General features: G+C 38.0%; 5 protein-coding genes across 8 annotated transcripts; 3 read left to right on the top strand and 2 right to left on the bottom strand.

Moving 5' to 3' along the window:
* Positions 1–8,203: 8,203 nt before the first annotated feature.
* On the top strand, positions 8,204–10,210 carry LOC106352927 (heptahelical transmembrane protein 2-like). 2 transcript variants are annotated; one of them, XM_013792580.3, is made up of 4 exons: positions 8,204–8,580; positions 8,659–8,757; positions 8,844–8,922; positions 9,483–10,210. In XM_013792580.3, exons 1-4 carry the CDS (start codon positions 8,348–8,350, stop codon positions 10,158–10,160), a joined length of 1,089 nt encoding a protein of 362 aa, XP_013648034.2. In that variant the 5' UTR covers positions 8,204–8,347; the 3' UTR covers positions 10,161–10,210. The 2 variants fall into 2 exon arrangements, with proteins under 2 accessions (XP_013648034.2, XP_013648036.2); XM_013792582.3 differs by having other exon boundaries at positions 8,205–8,580; positions 9,486–10,210.
* On the bottom strand, positions 9,337–10,784 carry BNAA03G51090D. The gene is made up of 2 exons (XM_013792583.3): positions 10,525–10,784; positions 9,337–10,454 (listed from the first exon to the last, which is right to left on the bottom strand). The coding sequence occupies exons 1-2, from the start codon at positions 10,755–10,757 to the stop codon at positions 10,322–10,324; spliced, it is 366 nt and encodes a 121-aa protein (XP_013648037.1). The 5' UTR covers positions 10,758–10,784; the 3' UTR covers positions 9,337–10,321.
* Positions 10,785–11,556: 772 nt separating this feature from the next.
* LOC106352929 (nuclear pore complex protein NUP43) lies at positions 11,557–13,696 on the top strand. Its single transcript, XM_013792584.3, has 5 exons — positions 11,557–12,253; positions 12,490–12,559; positions 12,966–13,191; positions 13,273–13,346; positions 13,440–13,696. The coding sequence occupies exons 1-5, from the start codon at positions 11,616–11,618 to the stop codon at positions 13,491–13,493; spliced, it is 1,062 nt and encodes a 353-aa protein (XP_013648038.1). The 5' UTR covers positions 11,557–11,615; the 3' UTR covers positions 13,494–13,696.
* A 208-nt stretch (positions 13,697–13,904) lies between these two features.
* LOC106352930 (probable myosin-binding protein 6) lies at positions 13,905–15,835 on the top strand. 2 transcript variants are annotated; one of them, XM_013792585.3, is made up of 4 exons: positions 13,905–14,164; positions 14,283–14,400; positions 14,512–15,502; positions 15,596–15,835. In XM_013792585.3, exons 3-4 carry the CDS (start codon positions 14,516–14,518, stop codon positions 15,617–15,619), a joined length of 1,011 nt encoding a protein of 336 aa, XP_013648039.1. In that variant the 5' UTR covers positions 13,905–14,164; positions 14,283–14,400; positions 14,512–14,515; the 3' UTR covers positions 15,620–15,835. The 2 variants fall into 2 exon arrangements, with proteins under 2 accessions (XP_013648039.1, XP_048621450.1); XM_048765493.1 differs by having other exon boundaries at positions 14,160–14,400.
* Positions 15,836–17,970: 2,135 nt separating this feature from the next.
* Positions 17,971–19,623, bottom strand: BNAA03G51060D. 2 transcript variants are annotated; one of them, XM_013796466.3, is made up of 6 exons: positions 19,391–19,623; positions 19,094–19,199; positions 18,921–18,994; positions 18,732–18,835; positions 18,545–18,610; positions 17,971–18,467 (listed from the first exon to the last, which is right to left on the bottom strand). In XM_013796466.3, the coding sequence occupies exons 2-6, from the start codon at positions 19,159–19,161 to the stop codon at positions 18,222–18,224; spliced, it is 558 nt and encodes a 185-aa protein (XP_013651920.1). In that variant the 5' UTR covers positions 19,162–19,199; positions 19,391–19,623; the 3' UTR covers positions 17,971–18,221. The 2 variants fall into 2 exon arrangements, with proteins under 2 accessions (XP_013651920.1, XP_013651921.1); XM_013796467.3 differs by having other exon boundaries at positions 19,094–19,195.
* Positions 19,624–19,748: the final 125 nt, after the last annotated feature.

The raw sequence follows: 19,748 nt of genomic DNA, 5'->3' as shown, positions 1-19,748 counted from the left end.
GAGGGACATTTCAAAAACTCATGTCCGAGTAGAAACAAGTCTCAAGGCAAATCCAAATACCAAGCTAGTAGTAGCAGAGGTGAAGCGGCTATGGTTAAAGACAACAGTGAAGCCACAGGGCTGTATGTGTTAGAAGCTCTATATCTGACAGGTATAAGCTTGGAAGATGAGTGGGTAATGGATACAGGATGCAGCTATCACATGACTTACAGAAAAGAGTGGTTTGAGGATCTGAGAGAAGATGTTGGAGGTTCAGTTCGAATGGGAAACAAGACTACATCAAAGGTCAGGGGAATAGGTAATGTCAGAATCAGAAATGAAGATGGATCTACCTTCTTGCTCACGCAAGTGAGATTCATTCCGGATATGGATAGAAACCTATTATCTATGGGTACCTTAGAAGAGCTTGGGTGTGGTTTTGAGTCAAAGAATGGACTCCTGAAGGTCACAGATGGAACCAGAACTCTCATGACAGGAAAGAGACATGAGAAGTTATATCTACTTCAAGGTAAGCCAGAATGTGGACAACTGTTAGTAGCTGAAAAAAGAAGTGATGATACACTTCTGTGGCATCGGAGACTAGGCCATATGAGTCAGAAAAACATGGATCTTATGGTCAAGAAAGGGCTGCTTGATCGGAAGAAGATCTCAACGTTTGGTATGTGTGAAGACTGTGTATATGGAAAGGCAAAGAGGGTCAGTTTTGCGGTTGCAACTCATGACACAAAGGACAGACTAGACTACATACACTCTGACTTGTGGGGAGCTCCTTCAGTGCCAACATCTCTCAGCAAATGTCAGTACTTCATCTCCTTTATAGATGATTATTCACGGAAGACATGGGTCTACTTTCTGAAGCACAAAGATGAGGCGTTTGCAAGTTTTGTGGAATGGAGTGTGATGATTGAAAACCAAACAGAGAGGAAGATTAAGATCTTAAGAACTGATAACGGTCTTGAGTTCTGTAATCAAAGGTTCAATGATTTCTGCAAGGAGAAGGGTATAGTGAGGCACAGAACATGTGCATACACTCCACAGCAAAACGGAGTTGCAGAGCGTATGAATCGCACTATCATGGAAAAGGTAAGGAGTATGTTGAGCGACTCTGGACTTCCAAGAGTGTTTTGGGCTGAGGCTACTCATACTGCAGTGACCTTGATCAACAAGACACCTGCATCAGCAATAAACTTCGAGATTCCAGACAAGAAATGGTCAGGAAGAGCTCCAGTTTACAGCTATCTGAGGAGATTTGGATGTGTATGTTTTGTTCACTCTGATGATGGAAAGTTGATGCCAAGGGCAAAGAAAGGTGTTCTTCTTGGCTATCCTCCTGGAGTGAAAGGATACAAGACATGGCTGATAGAGGAGAAGAAGTGTATGATCAGCAGGAATGTGATATTTCAGGAGAATGCAGTATACAGAGATGTTAAGAAGAAAGGAAAGGAAATTCAAACCGATGAAGAGCCAACAGACGCTTTCCTTGATCTTGATCTATCAGAGAGCAGTGATATGACATTAGGTGGAGATATGACTTCAGGTGGAGATCATTCGGAAGAGACAGTATCCCTGGATGATCACCAGACAAGTCAAGACGGTCAGCAGTCAGAAGAAGAAGTCACAGTAACCAATTTACAACAAGATTCTGAAACAGCTGATGTAGATTCACCAGAAAGCTATCACTTAGCTCGAGACAGAACAAGAAGAAATATCATGGCTCCAAGAAGATTTGATGTTGAGGGATATTTCGGTGAAGAGACTGATGATGAAGAGGACTTTTTTGATGCAGAGGCATTGATTACAACAGTTGAAGGTGACCCTCGTGAACCTGCTGATTACGCAGAAGCATTAAGAGATGAAGATTGGGAGTTCTGGAAAGGAGGGATGGGTGAAGAGATGGACTCTCTAAACAAGAACTTCACCTGGACTGTTGTAACTAGACCAAAAGGACAGCGAGTCATAGGCTGTAAATGGATTTACAAGCGAAAGCCGGGAATACCAGGCGTTGAACGACCAAGGTTCAAATGCAGACTAGTTGCCAAAGGTTATGCACAAAAGGAGGGGGTAGACTACACAGAGATCTTTGCACCTGTGGTTCGTCATGTGTCTATAAGGATACTGCTTGCTATAGTTGTGGAAGAAGACCTGGAACTGGAACAGTTAGACGTCAAAACGGCTTTCTTGCATGGAGAATTAGATGAAAAGATCTACATGGAAGCTCCAGAAGGTTTTGAGGATCAGTTCAAGAAAGATGAGGTCTGCCTTCTAAACAAGTCACTCTATGGTCTAAAACAGTCTCCAAGGAAGTGGAATCAGAAGTTTGATGGGTTCATGACAGAGATCGGGTTTGAGAAGAGTTCAAGGGACCATTGTGTTTACATAAAAACACTTGAAGATGGTTCAAAGGCATATCTATTGATATATGTTGATGATATGTTACTTGCAGCAAGAGATAAGAAGGTCATTTCTGAACTGAAAAGAAAGCTCAGTGATAAGTTTGAAATGAAAGATCTTGGTGCTGCAAAGATGATTCTCGGAATGGAAATATCAAGAGACAGAGCTGCAGGGAAGTTGTGGTTATCTCAGGAAGGTTACATGGGGAAGGTTCTTGAAGTTTACAAGATGGCTGAGGCGAAACATGTTGTAACACCTATGGGAGCACACTTGAAATTGAGAGCTGCTACAAAACCACAGTTAGTGAAGGACGCTGAATACATGAAGTCTGTTCCTTACTCAAACGCAGTAGGAAGTATCATGTATGGAATGATTGGAACCAGACCTGACTTATCTTATTCTCTGGGGATAATCAGTCGGTTCATGGCAAATCCTATCAAGGAACATTGGATCGGAGTCAAGTGGGTTCTAAGATACATAAAGGGTACTCTTAGAACTAAGCTGTGTTACAGAAAGGGGAATGAGTTCACTCTGAAGGGCTACTGTGACTCAGATTACGCAGCTGATAAGGATAGGAGAAGGTCAATTGGTGGCATGGTATTCACTCTTGGTGGGAATACAATCAATTGGAGGTCAGCATTGCAGAAAGTTGTGGCTCTTTCCACGACTGAGGCTGAATATATGTCTTTAACAGAGGCGGTGAAGGAGGCATTATGGCTAAAGGGAATTCTGAAAGACTTCGGATATGAGCAGAAGAGTGTGGAAATTTTCTGTGATTCTCAAAGTGCCATTGCCTTATCAAAGAACAACGTGCACCATGAAAGAACAAAGCACGTTGATACCAAGTTCCACAAGATCAGAGATGTTATAGCTGATGGACATGTGGAGGTGTTGAAGATATCTACCCTGACTAATCCGGCTGATATCTTCACAAAAGTCTTACCCGTAAGCAAGCTTCAAGCCGCACTGAACTTGCTACGTGTAAGGTCTGAGTAATTGGACTCAGGAACCGGGATCAGGAATCCAGTAATCTAGATCGTTTCTATCATCTCTCCCAAGCTCTCAAGAAGGCGCTTAAGGATAATGCTTGATCTTCTTCCATTGCTATATAGGTGGAGTTTTGTTGGATATATAGTAATGGAAAAGCATGGAATGTATTATCAACAAAAGAAGCGTGTGAAGCAAGTCTACAAGGTTATATGAAGAATCACGTGATCTCTCAAGATGCAGGACCACAAGCGAATGAGCCGTTGCTCCTGCCATAAAGCAAAAGCAACCGATCCTCTTGTCGGGTAAAGAGAATCAAAGGATAAGTTCAAGCTGTCTTCATTAAATGACTCCGTACAAGAAGCACATGTGGTCAAGCGTGAGATACGGGTTGGGTAGTGATTCAATTATATATATGAGACTTGTTGTATTGGAGAGAGGCGTGAGAAAGAGGAGAGAGAACAAACTCATAGCATAAGCTAGATTTGTGTTCTTGGAGAAGAGTGTAGAGATAAACCGGTGAGAGTCTTGTAAAGGCCTTAGGGTTTTGATATCTCTGTAAACACTTATTGATCTAGTGGATTCCGGGAGAAAGATCCCGGCCAGACGTAACGACCCTAGTTAACGGGCGTGAACTGGATAAACTTGCTTGTGTGCTCTGTTTTTCATCTTCTCTGTTTTGCTCTGTTCTTTTCTCTGTTTCACAAACAAAAGGTCTTCATCATCTAACTTGAAAGTTCGTTGGTCTATCTTTGGTGTGTGACTTAAACAGAAGGCTCAAGGAGACGTCTTTGAAGTTGGAGTTTCTTCACAAGACTATTATTACTTACTCGGGTTTCTTCTTTTAGGGTTTGAAATATGAACTTGTGGCAACTATTACACACCACGGAAGGGATCCCTCGAAAGGGCACTACACTGCAGATGCTCGAAGAAAGAACAATCAATGGCTTAGGTTGGATGATGCATCTGTTACTACCATAGGGACAAAACAGGTTTTGCACGACCAAGCCTATGTTCTGTTCTACAAACAAGTGTAAGACGATCAAAAGCAATCCTATTTCCATTAAGAGAGCAGCACGGCTTAGTGTCAGGTCTTTTGAGTTCTCAGTTTAAATCTCTGAGGGAGAGAATCTCAATAGGTACATAGTTAGTTTTAGAGTACTTTGTTTACATTAAAGTTTTGTTTTGATTCCTTGAGATGTAATGTGATTAAATTCAAACGTTTATTATTACCTCAATAGACTTATTATTAACAAATCAATCAAGTTTGTGAATACAGCTTGTAAGAAACTTCAGATAAAAAATCTGATAAAATCAAGAAAATAGAACATGGCGATAATCACCTTTGTTTATACACTTTTCCAAGCTACTGAGTAAATCATTATTATTATTATTATTAATCCTCGTTGCAATGAATTCATGGCGTCTAAGAATCAATTTAGATGAGAAACGGACCAACAAAGCTAATTAGAACATATGTTAACTTTCACGACAACTTGGTGATATAATATACCGATTATTATACATTTTTACAAGTTTAGAAAAAAACGTTGTATAATGGTAGCTTTCATTTGATTCATTGGTTAATCTGTTTATTTCTACAAAATGCATAACATCTAATAAGTTTTGTATGTATATAGAATATAAATTTTAATTTATATATATATTAATAACTATTACTCTCTCCGTTTCGATTTAATTGCCGTTGTATTATGAAATTTTTTTTGTTTCAAAATAAATGTTGTTTTAGAGTTTAAATGCAAAATTTATTAATAAATTTTCTATTATATTTTTATATTGATTGAAATATAGTCATGTGTATAGGTAATTGTGTTTTTATTTCGAAAATATATAAAATCATGTGTTTTCTTAATATGTGTACATAAAACTAGAACAACAACTAAGATGAAATGGAGGGAGTATAAGTTTTTTTTTTCCTCAACAATTACTTTTCATTAGCCAATTCAATGTTCTACAATTGACTTATCAGCCTCCATACAAGAAAACAACCAACTAGGCACAATAAAATACAGCTTAGGGACAAAGACGTAAACGTAGCATCTCCTTCGCTATTCTATCTGCAACTTTGTTACCACTTCTAGGGTAGTAAACCACCTCCGCCACATTAAATCCAGCAATGGATGCACCTATCTCTTGAATGATCGCTTTCACTCTCGGCCAGATTGCTTCCTCTACATTCAGCATCTTCTAGAGAACCTGAAAATCAGTTTCAAAGGTGACATTCCAATAGCCAAATCCAGTCAAAACCTGAGCAGCCCATCTCAGAGCTTCCGCCTCTACTTCTAGTTCAGAACCCATTCCAGTAATTTTCTTAGCCCCCGCCCACAGCAGATTCCCCATACTATCTCCCAGTGCCCAGCCAACTCCACCCTCCCCAGTCTCTTGCTTCCATAAGCCGTCAGTGTTACACTTAAGTCTTGTGGCCTGAGGTGGAGTCCATTTCTTGGCTGGTGCTTCCGGAATGGGCGTTTTGGCCTCCACTGGTTTAACCTCTTCTCTGCTCCTCCACGCATTCGCATAACCTTTAAATTGAATAACCTTTGTCAAAACACTATAAAAATATATTTTAGGCGATTTTCCAACACTATTGTCCAGAATTATACACTCTGTCTAGCTATTTCGTTTTCCAAAAGCTATCTTCTTCCTTCAGAAAAACATTTCTCGATACGGAATCAATTTTTTTTTTTTGCTAAACTGTAAATATCATATATGAAAATAGATTCTACAAAAAGTATTATCTTGGTTCTGAACCATCTTGGCAAAAAAGAGAAAAACAAGATGGGACAACATTTTTAACTAGAGACTAAGGGCTTATCAAAGCCACATTGCCATAAGATCTTTGAATCTCTTATACTCCCTTCTAGCGGAGATAACATATCTCAGCTCTTTGTCAATGCTCCTGAAGACCGCGATCGCCGGGAGAGAGATCTTGTTATGGATCAAGTTATTTCGCTGCTTCCACAACTGAAACACCACAGTTTGAGTTGCTAATTTCCTAAGCAGAGATAGTCTCTTAGAACTAGGGACTCGGATCCAAGAGAGTGGCTTTGATAAGCCCTTAGTGGCAGAGATCTTATGGCAATGTGGCTTTGATAAGCCCTTAGACCATCCGCATTGAAGAATCAACACTAGAGTTCACACGATTTTTGAGGCAAAAAAATATTAAAATAATCAAATTTTAATGAACCCAGCTCGTGCAGGTTCGCTGGAGTGATACCGTTTCGTTACTGTTCCGCGGGCCCCACAACACGTGGCGGCCCGCAATAGGTTCTTTTATATATTTTTTTTTTTTCAAAGTCAAACGAAAAAAAAAAATTAAAATAATAAAAAAAAACATTGAAAATCGGGAATTGCAAGGTTCGCTGCTGCTCATGCTCTTAGTCTCTAGTTAAAAATGTTGTCCCATCTTGTTTTTCTCTTTTTTGCCAAGATGGTTCAGAACCAAGATGATATTTACTTTTTGTAGAATCTATTTTCATATATGATACGGAATCAATTAAGTTCGTTTTTAATGTTTCTAAAGGGATTTTAAAATTTTAATGCGCTTGTGTTGTTCACGTCGCATCCAAAATATGTCGACATTTCATGAATCTGTTTTTATAATCTCTCATCTATGAAGTATGAGTCAAATGTAAGGTTGTCTTTGGAGCAAGGAAAAAATATATTTCAATAGTAATCATATTCACACCAAAACTATTGTAGTTATACTTTTCTATTCATTTTATATTATACTTTTCAATGTCTGGTCCACATTAATCAATCTCATTCTACTTCTTTCGTTCAGTTCTACTGTTTCACACCTCTCACTCTACCATCACCATATTCCATAGAACCCAACCCATGCAGTCACGGTTTTTAATTAATACTGCACAACAAACTATCTAACAAAGTAACAATGTGGTTACATACATTGTTTTCTACAAGGAAAAAACAGTGTAGTTGGACATGCCAACTTCGATTTATGGGCCAACTGTATTTTTTTGGGTAAGCGAACCATTCATCCAATTTAAAGTTTTATATTCAAATGTTTGACTTTATTTTAACAATAAATCCGGGTTCATACAATATAATATAAAATGGAAGTGGTACGTGTTGTCTTGTGTTATGAACAAACAATCATCCTTGGAGAATCTTATAGATAACCAATTAAAAGTTACTTACTTTTTCAATTTACCTCGCTGTGCCCTATAGATTAATTGCTTCGATCAACACCCATCGTGTTATAAAATCATTCTTTAAAACGTATAAATGACTAGAAAACATAATGTTTTAATTACTCAATCATGGTTGACTTAACTGATTAGGGTGAAACTCGGCGAAGTGATCGTTATAGCCAGTTTGCTTTAGAATAAAAAAACACTTTATCAATTACCAAAAGCATATTCTAATCTCAGTACTAGCCTGAATGTGAACTAGAAAGTCTATCAACTTATTTATGTAGAGTTTAATCACATGTTGGTTTTCAAAAATTTGTATAAAAAAACTTAGGCTGAAATACAAAGTTTTAGATTTTATAAAAACGTCACTCCAACTTGTGGAACTTCTAAAACACTAATTGTTGTGTTTTGGATAAAACACTAATTCTGTATTTCTCACCTTCCAAATGTAACTTTTATTATTTTGTTTCAAACGGACACGGCGGGTAATAATTATAATACTATTAATCAGCTGTATTCCCCTCACTCTAAGCTAAGCTAGTTTAGCCAACGAAATAAAGACGCGTGGAAAAAAAGACCGGTCAAAGCCGCCACGTATGTCATCTTCAAGACGAAAGACACGAAGCTTGCTTGCTTGTCTTTTTAAACGCAAAGAGCTTTCTTCTCCGTATAAGTAGGAGACAAAGCATCCTCCGAAAAACAAAACTGACTCCGAATATCCAGAGAAAAATCGACGGTGGTTGATTCGCCGGAGCTCATTTTCTCCGGCGAGCTCAGTGAACGAGGGAATCATGCAGAAACGGAGAGCGGTGAGGGACTCTTCGAAGATAACTCCGAGAAATGGGAAGACTTCGGACTCCGGCGAAAAGAAGAGATGCGAGAGGAGGTTGATGAAGTTCGAGGAGTTGCCAAAGTATCTCAAGGACAACGAGTTCATACACAATCATTACCGGTGCGAGTGGTCTCTCAAGGAGACTTTCCTCAGCGCCTTCTCTTGGCACAATGAGACTCTCAACATCTGGACGTATGTACACATTCTTGTTTTACAAAACTATCAAAATTTGAGAATTTTTGAGATTGATTCGAGTTTTGAAATGGACAGGCACTTGGGTGGGTTTCTGATATTCGGTTGGATGATGGTGGTGAGTTCCATGGAAACCACGGAGGTTGGCCTGACCAGCTTCGTGAGACTCTTCTCCGGGTAAAGACTTGTCTCGAGGTTATAATCGACTTTTTGTTGGTTTTTCAATATAAAAATCTAAACTTTATGTTTGGTCCAAATGACAGGAAGACAATTCGCTGGCCGTGGCCGTCAATGGCAATCTCAAAAGATGTTTTCTTCTCCAGCTATCAAACTCTGTATCATGTAAGAATCTTATACAGACTGTGACATTGTGTATTCTATATTTCTATTACATGTAGACATGCAAGTCATTGTGCTCAGTAATTGGCCTGCAGGGTCGGTTAGTTCGGGTTTTTCGAGTTGGTTAATTTATAATTCGGTTAGGCCAAATTTTACCGACCTGAACTGGGAAAGTTTGTTTCGGTACGGTTTGATTTATGGTTAGTTCGATTTCAAATTTTTTTTACCAAACTTTGCGAATTTGGTTAAATTATTGGGTTGAAATTTTGAAAAATTGGTTGTGTTTGGTCATTTCAGTTAGTTTTGTTATTTTTGTTCAGATTTTGGTTAGTTAGGTTAACTCGATGATATAGTTTGATTAATTTGTTAAAAAAAACTAACTGATTACCTAACCGAAAATCGTTTTTAAGAAAAAAATTGCCGAATCGAACCAAACTTCTTAACTGAATTAAACTAATTTTTTAGTTCGGTTAATAATCGCAGGCTCTTGTAAACATATGATAAGCTCATTGCAATTTTACTCTATTCTAAGTGGTAACTTTCCCTCACCATGTGTCTCTTAGCAGGATTCGAACGTGACACACACTAGCTCGTTCTTGAACCATCAAGGAGAAGAAGTTAACCACGAAACAGTTCCAAAATGGCCATGGCTCTTGTTCTTATCCGGAGCAATGGCCTGCTTGATGTGCAGCTCCCTGTCACACCTCTTCGCCTGCCACTCAAGAAAATTCAACCTCTTCTTCTGGCGCCTAGACTACGCAGGAATCTCCCTAATGATCGTCTCCTCCTTCTTCGCACCTCTCTACTACGCATTCTCTTGCCACCCTTACTGGCGTCTCTTCTACCTCTCCTCAATCTCAATCCTCGGTCTCCTCGCCATCTTCACTCTCCTCTCTCCAGCCCTCTCAGCTCCGCGTTTCAGACCTTTCAGAGCAGCTCTTTTCCTAACGATGGGGTTCTCTGGTATCGTACCCGTCTCGCATTTGGTCTACCTTCACAAGGATCACCCCAACGTGCTTATCGCCCTCGTCTACGAGCTAGCGATGGCTGTGTTGTACGCAACGGGAGCAGGTTTTTATGTGAGCCGTATACCCGAGAGATGGAAGCCTGGAGCTTTCGATGTTGCGGGACATAGCCATCAGATATTCCATGTGTTTGTAGTGTTAGGAGCTCTTGCTCATAGTGTTGCATCTCTTCTTATCATGGATTTTCGACGCGCTTCGCCTTCTTGTGCCTTTTGAAGCAAGTAACAAATTGTGTAAAATGTTATAATGATTTTTTCATCTACCAAGAATTTTTCAAAAGTAAACAAACTGTCACAATGTGCTAATACACATAATATTCAAAGTAAACAAACTGTCACACTTGTGACAAAAAAAAAAAAAAAAACTGTCACATTCTTCTAATCAGATGATTCACTGGAGAATGAAAGGCCAAGAAAGATACAGAGAGGAACAACAAGAAAAGCAGCAAGCTTGAGCAGTTCCTCTGTTTCTTTAGAGAGCACACCTATTCTTGACCAATCACCACTATACCTGAAGGAGTTTATTAACAACACTATGAATAAGCATTGTTTTTGAGCTCTGAAGGTTAAAAAAATCTTACCCAGCATCGATGAATCCTAAACCAAGAACAGCGATTGCAGATCGAGCGAGGATTGTGTTGGGGACTTTGATCTGCAAGAAAGGTCGTTTCTCCTTTGCTTTCTCCGTAAAGTCTCTCTTTTTCGACATTACAGTGACTAATCCGCCGCCATTTTTCACGAAGACGTTACCAAAGCTTCGAACTTTGTCGTTAGGACAGAGGAAGCTACAGTGTCGTACTTGTAAGGTCAGCATTTTTCACTTTCCCAAAAATTCTCAGCATACATGGTGATAAGGGGCAATACTGTTATTGTAATAACAGTAAAAGAATGAGGATACTTAGGTAAATTCGCATTTCTGAGGCCTAAACATTTACCAAAATCCAAAAAACCGAATCAAACCAAAATAACCAAAACTGAACCTAAATTTAGCAGTATCCGAAAACGTGTATTTTTATATCTAAAATCTAAAATACCCAAACTAAATTGTAATCAAACCGGATTGAAACTTTTTAATATCCTAAAATGTGTATTTTTATATATTAAATTGGAATCAAACCGAACTGGAAGTTCCTAGTATCTAAAAATATGTGTTTTTATATCTAAAATATTAGAACTAAATTGGATCAAACCGAACTAGAACTTCCTAGTATCTGAAAATGTGTATTTTTATATCTAAAATATCCGAGTTAAATTGGAATCAAATCGAACAGGAACTTTCTAGTATCTGAAAATGTGTATTTTTATATCTAAAATATTCGAATTAAATTGGATCAAACCGAATCGAAACTTCCTATTATCCGAAAATGTGTATTTTATATCAAAAATATTTTAATTCAATTGAAATCAAATCGAACCAAAACTTCCCAGCATCCAAAAATGTATATTTTTGTATCGAAAATATCGGAAATTAAATTGGAATCAAACCGAATCGAACCTACATGAACTAATCCAAACCAAATTTGCTCCAATTCGTAAAATTTTATTCTCAACCGAAATAATGGAACTGAACCGAACCCAACCGAATGTCCGAATACTAAATACACAAGTCCTTCTTCCAACATTCCCACCATAGTTCATTTGATTGCTCCTAAACCCCTCTCTCTCTGCAGCCATGGAGATGCACGATTCGTTACAAGTCCACAGATTACCGCAATCGAAGTACGTAGACGGAGTCAGATGGCTCCCACAAGCCTCCGCCTTGAACCGTTTCTTCGCGGCAGCCTTCCACGACCCAGACTCCGAATCTTCGTCAATCGAGATCCAATCTCTCGACCCGAACCCGAACAATAGCCCCTCGGTCGTGTCCTTATCCTCATGGACTTCGCCTTCTCGCGTTTCGTCGCTCGAAGTCGTTGGCGGCGGCTCCTTCAAGCCTATGGTCTCCGCCGCCACGTCATCCGGTTCGGTTCATGTTCTGATGGTTGATCTGGTGGAAGGAGGTGTGATTGGAGAGGTTTACGCGGCCGAGGGGGAGAGGTTTCATGTGGGACGCGTGGAGGGTGTGGATTGGAGGGAGGGGGGAGAGTGTGTGACGGTTGGGGATGATGGGAGAGTGAATGTGGTGACGGTTGTGAATGGTGGTGAAGGGTTGAGGTATAGGAGGGTGTTTGATGGGAATGGGCTTGTGGGTTATAGAGCTGTGAAGTGGGCTTCTCCGTGTGAGTTTGTTACTGGTGGGTATGGTTTTGGTTTGCAGTTGTGGGATCAGAGGAAGTCTGGTGAAGCTGTCTCGCAGCTGAAAGGGAGCTGGTGAGTTCTCTGTTCTTTAGTTTTAGGTTGATTTGGTTTTGAGTCTCTGGCTTGTTTGCTCTTCAGTGGTATGGAACCTGAAAGTTTGTTCTTTTGGGTTACAACTTAGAACTTAGAACATTCTCTTATCATTTGAGCTTGTGAGATGTTTAGTAAGTAAAAATGAGAATGGGAAATGTGAATCCTTTGAGTTAGTAGCTTATTTAAAAAGCATACATTTCATGATTGCGTTTCAGGTTTCAAGGCAAAACTTCGGCGGTTGTCCACTCCATTGACATTCATCCATCGCGAAAACACACTTGCATTGTAAGTACCTTTCTTGTGTGTATTTGAAATCTTATAATGCTTGTACCTGTTTGAAGTTTGAATGATCTCATGCATTGATAAATGTTGAGGACTTTTAGTGTGATCCATAATATTTGCCAATATCCTCTGATCCTAATCCTTCATTTTGTCTTTTTTTTTTACTTATGTTCGGAAAGTAATCTAAACAGGAGATGAAAGTGAATCATTTGGTTTTGGTGTTTAGAAATTAAACCACCTTATGGCTAGTAGATATACTATTATCAAGGACATTTTCTTTAACATTTACACAAAAATAATTTTAGCGCAGTTGAGTGGTTATTTGTATTGCATACATCAGATATTATATTAGTATGCCCACAAGTTATAAGCGTGGTCTAATAACTTTGTTTTGATGTGATGTGTTTAGGCGGGAGGCTCTTCTGGTGCTGTGTTTGCTTGGGATCTTCGCTGGCCAAAACAGCCTATCGTTCTCTCTGGTGTTGGGGCAAGTGAGGGTATAAACAATCCTCTGTCTGAAAGTGAGGTATGGGAAGTTCAGTACGACTCATACACAAAGTCCAACATCTCGTCCTCAAGGATTCTCCCTGTCATGACCTGCTCCGAAGACGGAATCCTTGGCGTCATCGAGCAAGGTGCTTGGGCCTTTCTACTACATTAGTCTTCCTTCTTGTGTGATTCACCAAACTAATGTTTCTCCTGGCTCTCTTGCTCAGGGGAAGAACCGTTTGAGCTTCTGGCTGAACCTTGTGCCATTAACAGTTTTGACATCGACAGACAGAATCCACAGGTGAAAGAAAACATCATCTAACTCAATTTCAACCTCTGCTTCGATCAACTGCGTTGTGTGTTTCTCAATCTGGGTAACATTGGGTTAATGCAGGATGTGATATGTAGCTTAGAGTGGGAATCAATAGCAGTCTTCTCAAGGCCTTAGCAAAGAAAATCAGGTCATCAATGAAGGAAAGTGAGGAAGGTGGTAGTAATAGATGGTGAGAGACAAGTTTAAGGACAGAGGTTGTATTCATCTAACAATCTGTGCACAAACAGAGTTTGTATTCATCTTAAGTTTGCGATCTCAAAGATTTGGAGTTACGGCTGGAAATTTTTACTTATGGAACTGTCCTTGTCGCTGTACCATTGCGTATGTTTACAGACACAAGTCTAACCGCGAACCAGTCTCTGACACGTGACAAAAAAAAGAAGTCGGCCACCGTAGGTCCCACCGGAACTAATACTTGGCCCTGTAATGATGATGAGCCGTTGAATCTTAAAACCTCTCTTTTTGTTTTTCTTTAAAGATACTGTATTAGAATTTTAAACAACTAGAAGTTTTCAAACTACAATCAAAGATGAAAGGTGACATGCCACACTCAAAATTAAAGATCACATTAAGGCTTTAATCATTCAAAGATTACTTCCACCAAATATGTTCCAGCTCCTTTTGTTTGAGATATTCCAGCATTTCATTATTTTTTATTCATTGCTTTTCTGATACAGTCCTCTTTTTTAAAAAAGTTCTATTTTGATACTTTCTTTATGTTGAGAAGAACTTTGTTCTGTTTATGTTCTGAGATATCTTTTCTAGCCTGACTACTTTTGATACTGGTAAGGAAGCATAATGATTTTATTTTTGTCTGGCATGACTATTCTGACTGAGAGATTATATTCCCTTTATAGATCATTTCCACTTTGATTTGACCAAAGTTTCTTTGTAATTCAACAGAATATTTATCTCTTCTGTTTGAAGCATTACCTCTGTTCAAAGACATTAAACTAGTCATCACTCTCATAGGATCTGCAAGTTCATCAATCACAGCTCCCCTTCTTCTACAACCTCTCAGGTACAATAAGATTCTTCTGCTTATTTTGGTGTTCTTGAACTTTTTATGGGATCATGAAAGTTATAGAGAACATTATGTGTTAAGTTTGTTTTCTATGTGTGTGTTGTGCAGAGACATGGTTGAACGAAGCCACAGCTTTAAGTTACCAGGAGCTGAGATAAATGATCTAAGAATGGCTCTTTATGAGCGCAAAGAAGTAGTTGAGAGGCTCCAAGATGAGTTAGACGCCGAGAGAGAAGCATCCGCCACGTCAGCGAGCGAGGCTATGTCAATGATTCTCAGGCTGCAAGGAGAGAAAGCTGAGCTAGCCATGGAAGCTGGACAATACAAGAGAATAGTCGAAGAAGAAATGTCTCACGCTGAGATGTCCTTTGCGCTCTTAGAGGATTTTATCTACCAGAAAGAGGTTGAGATCACTGCGCTTGAGCATCAAGTGGAAGTTTATAGAAGCCAGCTTATGAGCTTGGGGTATAGTGACTTGATTAGCTTAGATGATGTTAAGCTTCAAGGGTCATTGAGTGATAGGTCTCAAACACCATCTCCAGAGTTGGTAGATGATCTTTCTATCCCTGTGGAGAAGGAGGTTATTGAGCAGAGTTTGGACTCACAGAAGAGTTCTTTAGATGTGTATTGGGAACAGATCAAGAAGCTTGATGAGCAAGTGAAAGAGCTTACACATTTTAGAGATTCAATGCAATACAAGAGTTCAATGTCTGAATCTCGAGTCAACAAGAGAGAAGAAGATGTTGCAAGCTCATCAAAGGGTTTGTTTAAAAGTGAGGAAACTCTGGTGATAAAAGTTGCAAAGCAGACAAAGATGGATAAGAAATCACCTAAACAGACAAGAGACAGAAGCGGTAAGAGAAACCGGGGAGAGTATCAAGCTGAACTGCAGCGGTTGAGACAGAGAGTAGATAGGCTTGAGAGGGAGAGAACTAAGACTGAGCCCGAAACTAGTGGAGTGGTTAAGGAAGAAGAGACTAGTCTAGTGAGGGAAACCAAGGAGGAGGTAAGTTCTGTGCAATCATCTGAAGTGAAAAGCTCTAATACAGTGGAGAATCTACAACCTTGGATTGACCCAGCCATTCTTTCAATTCAAGAGGTAATATAATATATTCAATCAAATTTTTAATTAGTAAAATTTTGTCAGTATTTTATTAGTACTAACAAGTATGTGGCATGTTTAATGAAACAGGCAATGCTTTACTTCTGGCTATGAGACAAAGAAAAGAAAGTGAAAAGAAGTTTTTTTGTGTTTATGTTGAGTGTTTTGTCATTGTGTTCTGTTTTTGTTTGCTTCAGGCTAAAAGCTGTATGTAACTTTTCTATGTAGGTTGCCTTTGAGTAACAGATACCAAAAACATCATCTTTGTATATTTTTCTGTGTGTAAATCCTACTATATAAAAGGGACTAAATTCAAGCCTTTTGGGATTATCCACCTCATCCAAAATATTCTCATAAAAAAAAAATTAGAAATATATGTCATTTAGAAGATAATTAACTAACATAAGACTTTTGATATTTCTAGAAATTTCAAATTTGTAACTGCTAATTTATTAATAGAATCATATATCTATATTGAATTATATTCTATTTTTAATCGTTAGATTTCAAGGGTAAATAAATTATTAATTTATAATATATATAGTATATAACTTTATATTATAGTTATAAATAAAGAGAAAATAACTGGAGAGGATGAAGAAGCTCATGTAAAATTATGTATGTACTATTTTTAATCGTTAGACTTCAAGGGTAAATAAATTATTAATTTATAATATATATAATATATAACTTTATATTGTAGTTATGAATAAAGAGAAAATAACCGGAGAGGATGAACAAGCTCATGTAAAATTATGTAATTAAAATGGTAAAATGGTGAGTATGATGAGGTGAATCTAAGAAAATTTGTTGTACAAATTATGGTGCTTTTTTCGTCCACTATAATGATTTAAAATAAAATATATATTCACATAAATAAGTCAATATTTGTTGTGTTTTTTTTTGGTAAAATGTTAAGATTATCATTTTCTGAAAGGTTACACTGTTGTTTTTAAACAACTTATTACAGAAAGGAAACAAAAACAACCAACAACAACTCAAGGTAAAAAAAGCCTTGAGGAAGTCTTATACAAGAAAGATAAAAAGAAGTAGAGAAGAGGAGAAAGAAGAACTTGCCGGGTAAGAGAGGAGACGGTCACGCATCATACGGTCGAGAGAGGTAAGGATGACTGATGAAGGTGAGGAAACAGCTGTGAACACACGAGCATTACGCTCTTTCCACAGCAGGTAGATGGCTGACTGAAAGTAGAGCTTGATGACTGGAGTAGCATGCGCATCTGCGTTGATGCAAGATTGATTGATCCAGGCTGCAACAGAGTGTAGATCAACCGGAGGAGAAATCCAAACTTCAGCAGCAAAAGGCTCCCATATCAAGCGAGAGAAAGAGAACTCAAAGAAGAGATGATGGTGAGTCTCTATTTCCTGATTACAAATGACACACGTTCCTGAGACATTTAACCCCCAACGCCTCAAGCGATCTTTGGTTGGCAGTCTTCTCCGCAAAGCCAGCCATGATATAAACACATTACGTGGAATATGTTCCTTGAACCAAATAGTCTTGTGCCAATATTTGTTGTTGATAGTGTTTATATTTTTTTCTGACATTAGTATCCACATTTTTTAGTAAACTGATCCAAAGAGATTAGTTTGTGGAGCTAACCAAACGAGGATTATAGTGTTTTCTTTATAAAAAGTAATCGGTTGAATGATAGATGGCATGCATGCTTTTTCACATGGAAATCTGCACATATATTAAAATTGTAAGATTTGAATCATAGAGAAAATATAGTGTATATGACTGAAGTTGGGCCATTCCGAAACTAAAAATGGCTAAAATTCTTCTTTGTCAAAATGCATAGATGTGAATCTTATATGAATAGAGTTCTCCATTGCTTATAGCAGTGTAATAAACTCCGTGTGTAAAGGAGAAAAAATGTTATATAAGTGAAAACAAAAATTATGATTTTTTTTTCTTGTGCCTATAGGCTCTTCGCAATTTGAAGAAGAAAGAACATATTGTGTGAAAATCTTTGGCTCGGTCAAATTTTATCCAGTTGTTTATAAAATTGTTATTATTTGATTCATGTAATTTTTCAGTGTTGATTTAAAAGCCCAAAAAACCCATATATACTGACTTTTTGATTTTTTTTTCTGTGATTTGAATTTAAAAAGAGATAAAACTTTCGATAAGTTATGTAAACTCAGAACAAGTATTTAGCTTTAGAAAGCATTTACATGTTTCAAACTTATAATATATACATATATAATTTTTAAAGTTATGCATATAAAACCTGTATAAAATGTACCTGAATATGTTTCTCTTCTTTAATGTGTTAATCGTACTATATATAACATTATTTTAAAATTTCAAAAAGTTTATGTCACATACAAAAAACCATCAATAAAAAATATAATTTTCCATCTACAACAAGAAAAATAAAAAAATTATAAACATATAAAATTAAATTAAGAAAAACTAACATTGGAAAAACAAGAAGTTAATGTAAAAGAAAAAAACCGACAAATAATATTATAAATAAAATAAATTTATAAGACACAATCCGCGCGAAGCGCGGAAAAATTCTCTAGTATCTATTGAGAAGAACAAGTTAAGACTCATTGAGTGATAGAGAATGTGCACCGTTTAATTCTTCCAAAGTTATCAAAACAAGCACCAGGGTTGGGAGATTGTGACATATATTGATTTATATGGTGATCACAGTCCTGAAGATAAAAACTATAATCACTTGAAGAATCAAACCCAGATGCATGAAAATGCTTCTTCAAAAGCCCTCTTCTTGCTTATCTCCAAAGAAAATCCTCCAGCACGTATAGCTCTCTCCGCTTTGACCCTCAACATTGCTTCGTCTTCCATAGAGTAGTAACGTTGATGATCTGCTCCTCCTCCTCCTCCTCCCATAGGTACTGGTTGTGGGCCCATTCCCGTTGGTCGTGGAGCTTGACTATATGCAGTTGCAGCCGCAGTCCCATGGTTTGATGACTACAGATGCATACAACAACAACAAAGGTTTCAGCTTTTGTCAGAAATGCCTATATGAAAACTATGACTCTATTTACCGTATCAGTATCAGTTTGTGGTGGTTGGGCCTTGCAAGCCGCCAAGGCTGCAGTTAAATCCTCAGCCTGTTGAACCAAAAAGCATGATCTCATATGTCCTTACTCATTATCTTTTCTTCTACACATTCATCTAATCACTAACCTAACCAAGATGAGAAAAGTAACGCTACCAAAGGCAGTTACTTACCTTGCGTGCTCGATTAACCATGATCTGTTCAGCATTCTCTTGAGAGTATCTCTTTATCTTCTCCTCAATCGCCCCAACATTTATTCCATCTACCAAATCGAATACTGTGGAATAGTATATATATATACTCACATCGGTCTTGTCAACACATAAACACAAGAATGTAATGGCAACAAGTGAGAGACTAACTCATGCACTCCACTTCTTCCAAGTAGTCATTGTAGTCCTTGAGCGCTGAAAAATCTTCTTCCCGCTTATTGTATCTGCATAATATGGATTCATCTGTGGGTTCTATATCACCATATATGCACAGGCAAGCATGGTATGTGACAAAAGAGAAAACAGATTGAGAAGAAAAATACATCGCAGAGATTCTCCTTCTGACATTTATTTCCTTGTTATGATGGCTAGAATTAGACACCATCACCATGCTTGTTTGCTGTTTCGGCTTCTTGTCTTGTCCTCTAGCTAAGAAGCACATACATGAGTTTCGAAAGTGGAGAAGCAACAAAGGAAGAAAAAAACTCTAGATTTTAAAGAATGCAGATTGATCCGGAGACTATAACCTAAAAGCTACAACTCCTAGCATAGATTACAATCGAAGAAACTGAAATCATATCGATCAAAGCTAATAAGCGTAACAGAATCAATCTTAGGACCTCAAATTCAACAAGCCCTGCGAGAGAACTAGAGATTACGACACGGCGACGACGCAAAAGTTCGAAACTTTCAATCAATCACACAACGTCGTATATCTCCTCAACCCTTTGCTTCCGAGTTCCGACCAATGTTGCAGAAATAACAAAATGGAAGATTTTTATTACATGAAGGTGTTTTTGTACATGTGCAACTCCGACCGTATATATTTATTTTAAATTTGGGCTATGGGCTCATGGGTCAAAAAAGTCAAGCCCAACTTCTTATATTTATTTATGTTTAGACCCCTATTTCAATACCAATTTCTCTTTCTTACCCAATATTATACTATTTTACTAGTTCATACCCACTTTTCAATTT

Source organism: Brassica napus, chromosome A3, assembly GCF_020379485.1.
Source record: "Brassica napus cultivar Da-Ae chromosome A3, Da-Ae, whole genome shotgun sequence".
Taxonomy (NCBI): domain Eukaryota; kingdom Viridiplantae; phylum Streptophyta; class Magnoliopsida; order Brassicales; family Brassicaceae; genus Brassica; species Brassica napus.
This window is presented reverse-complemented; position numbering and strand designations above follow the sequence as displayed.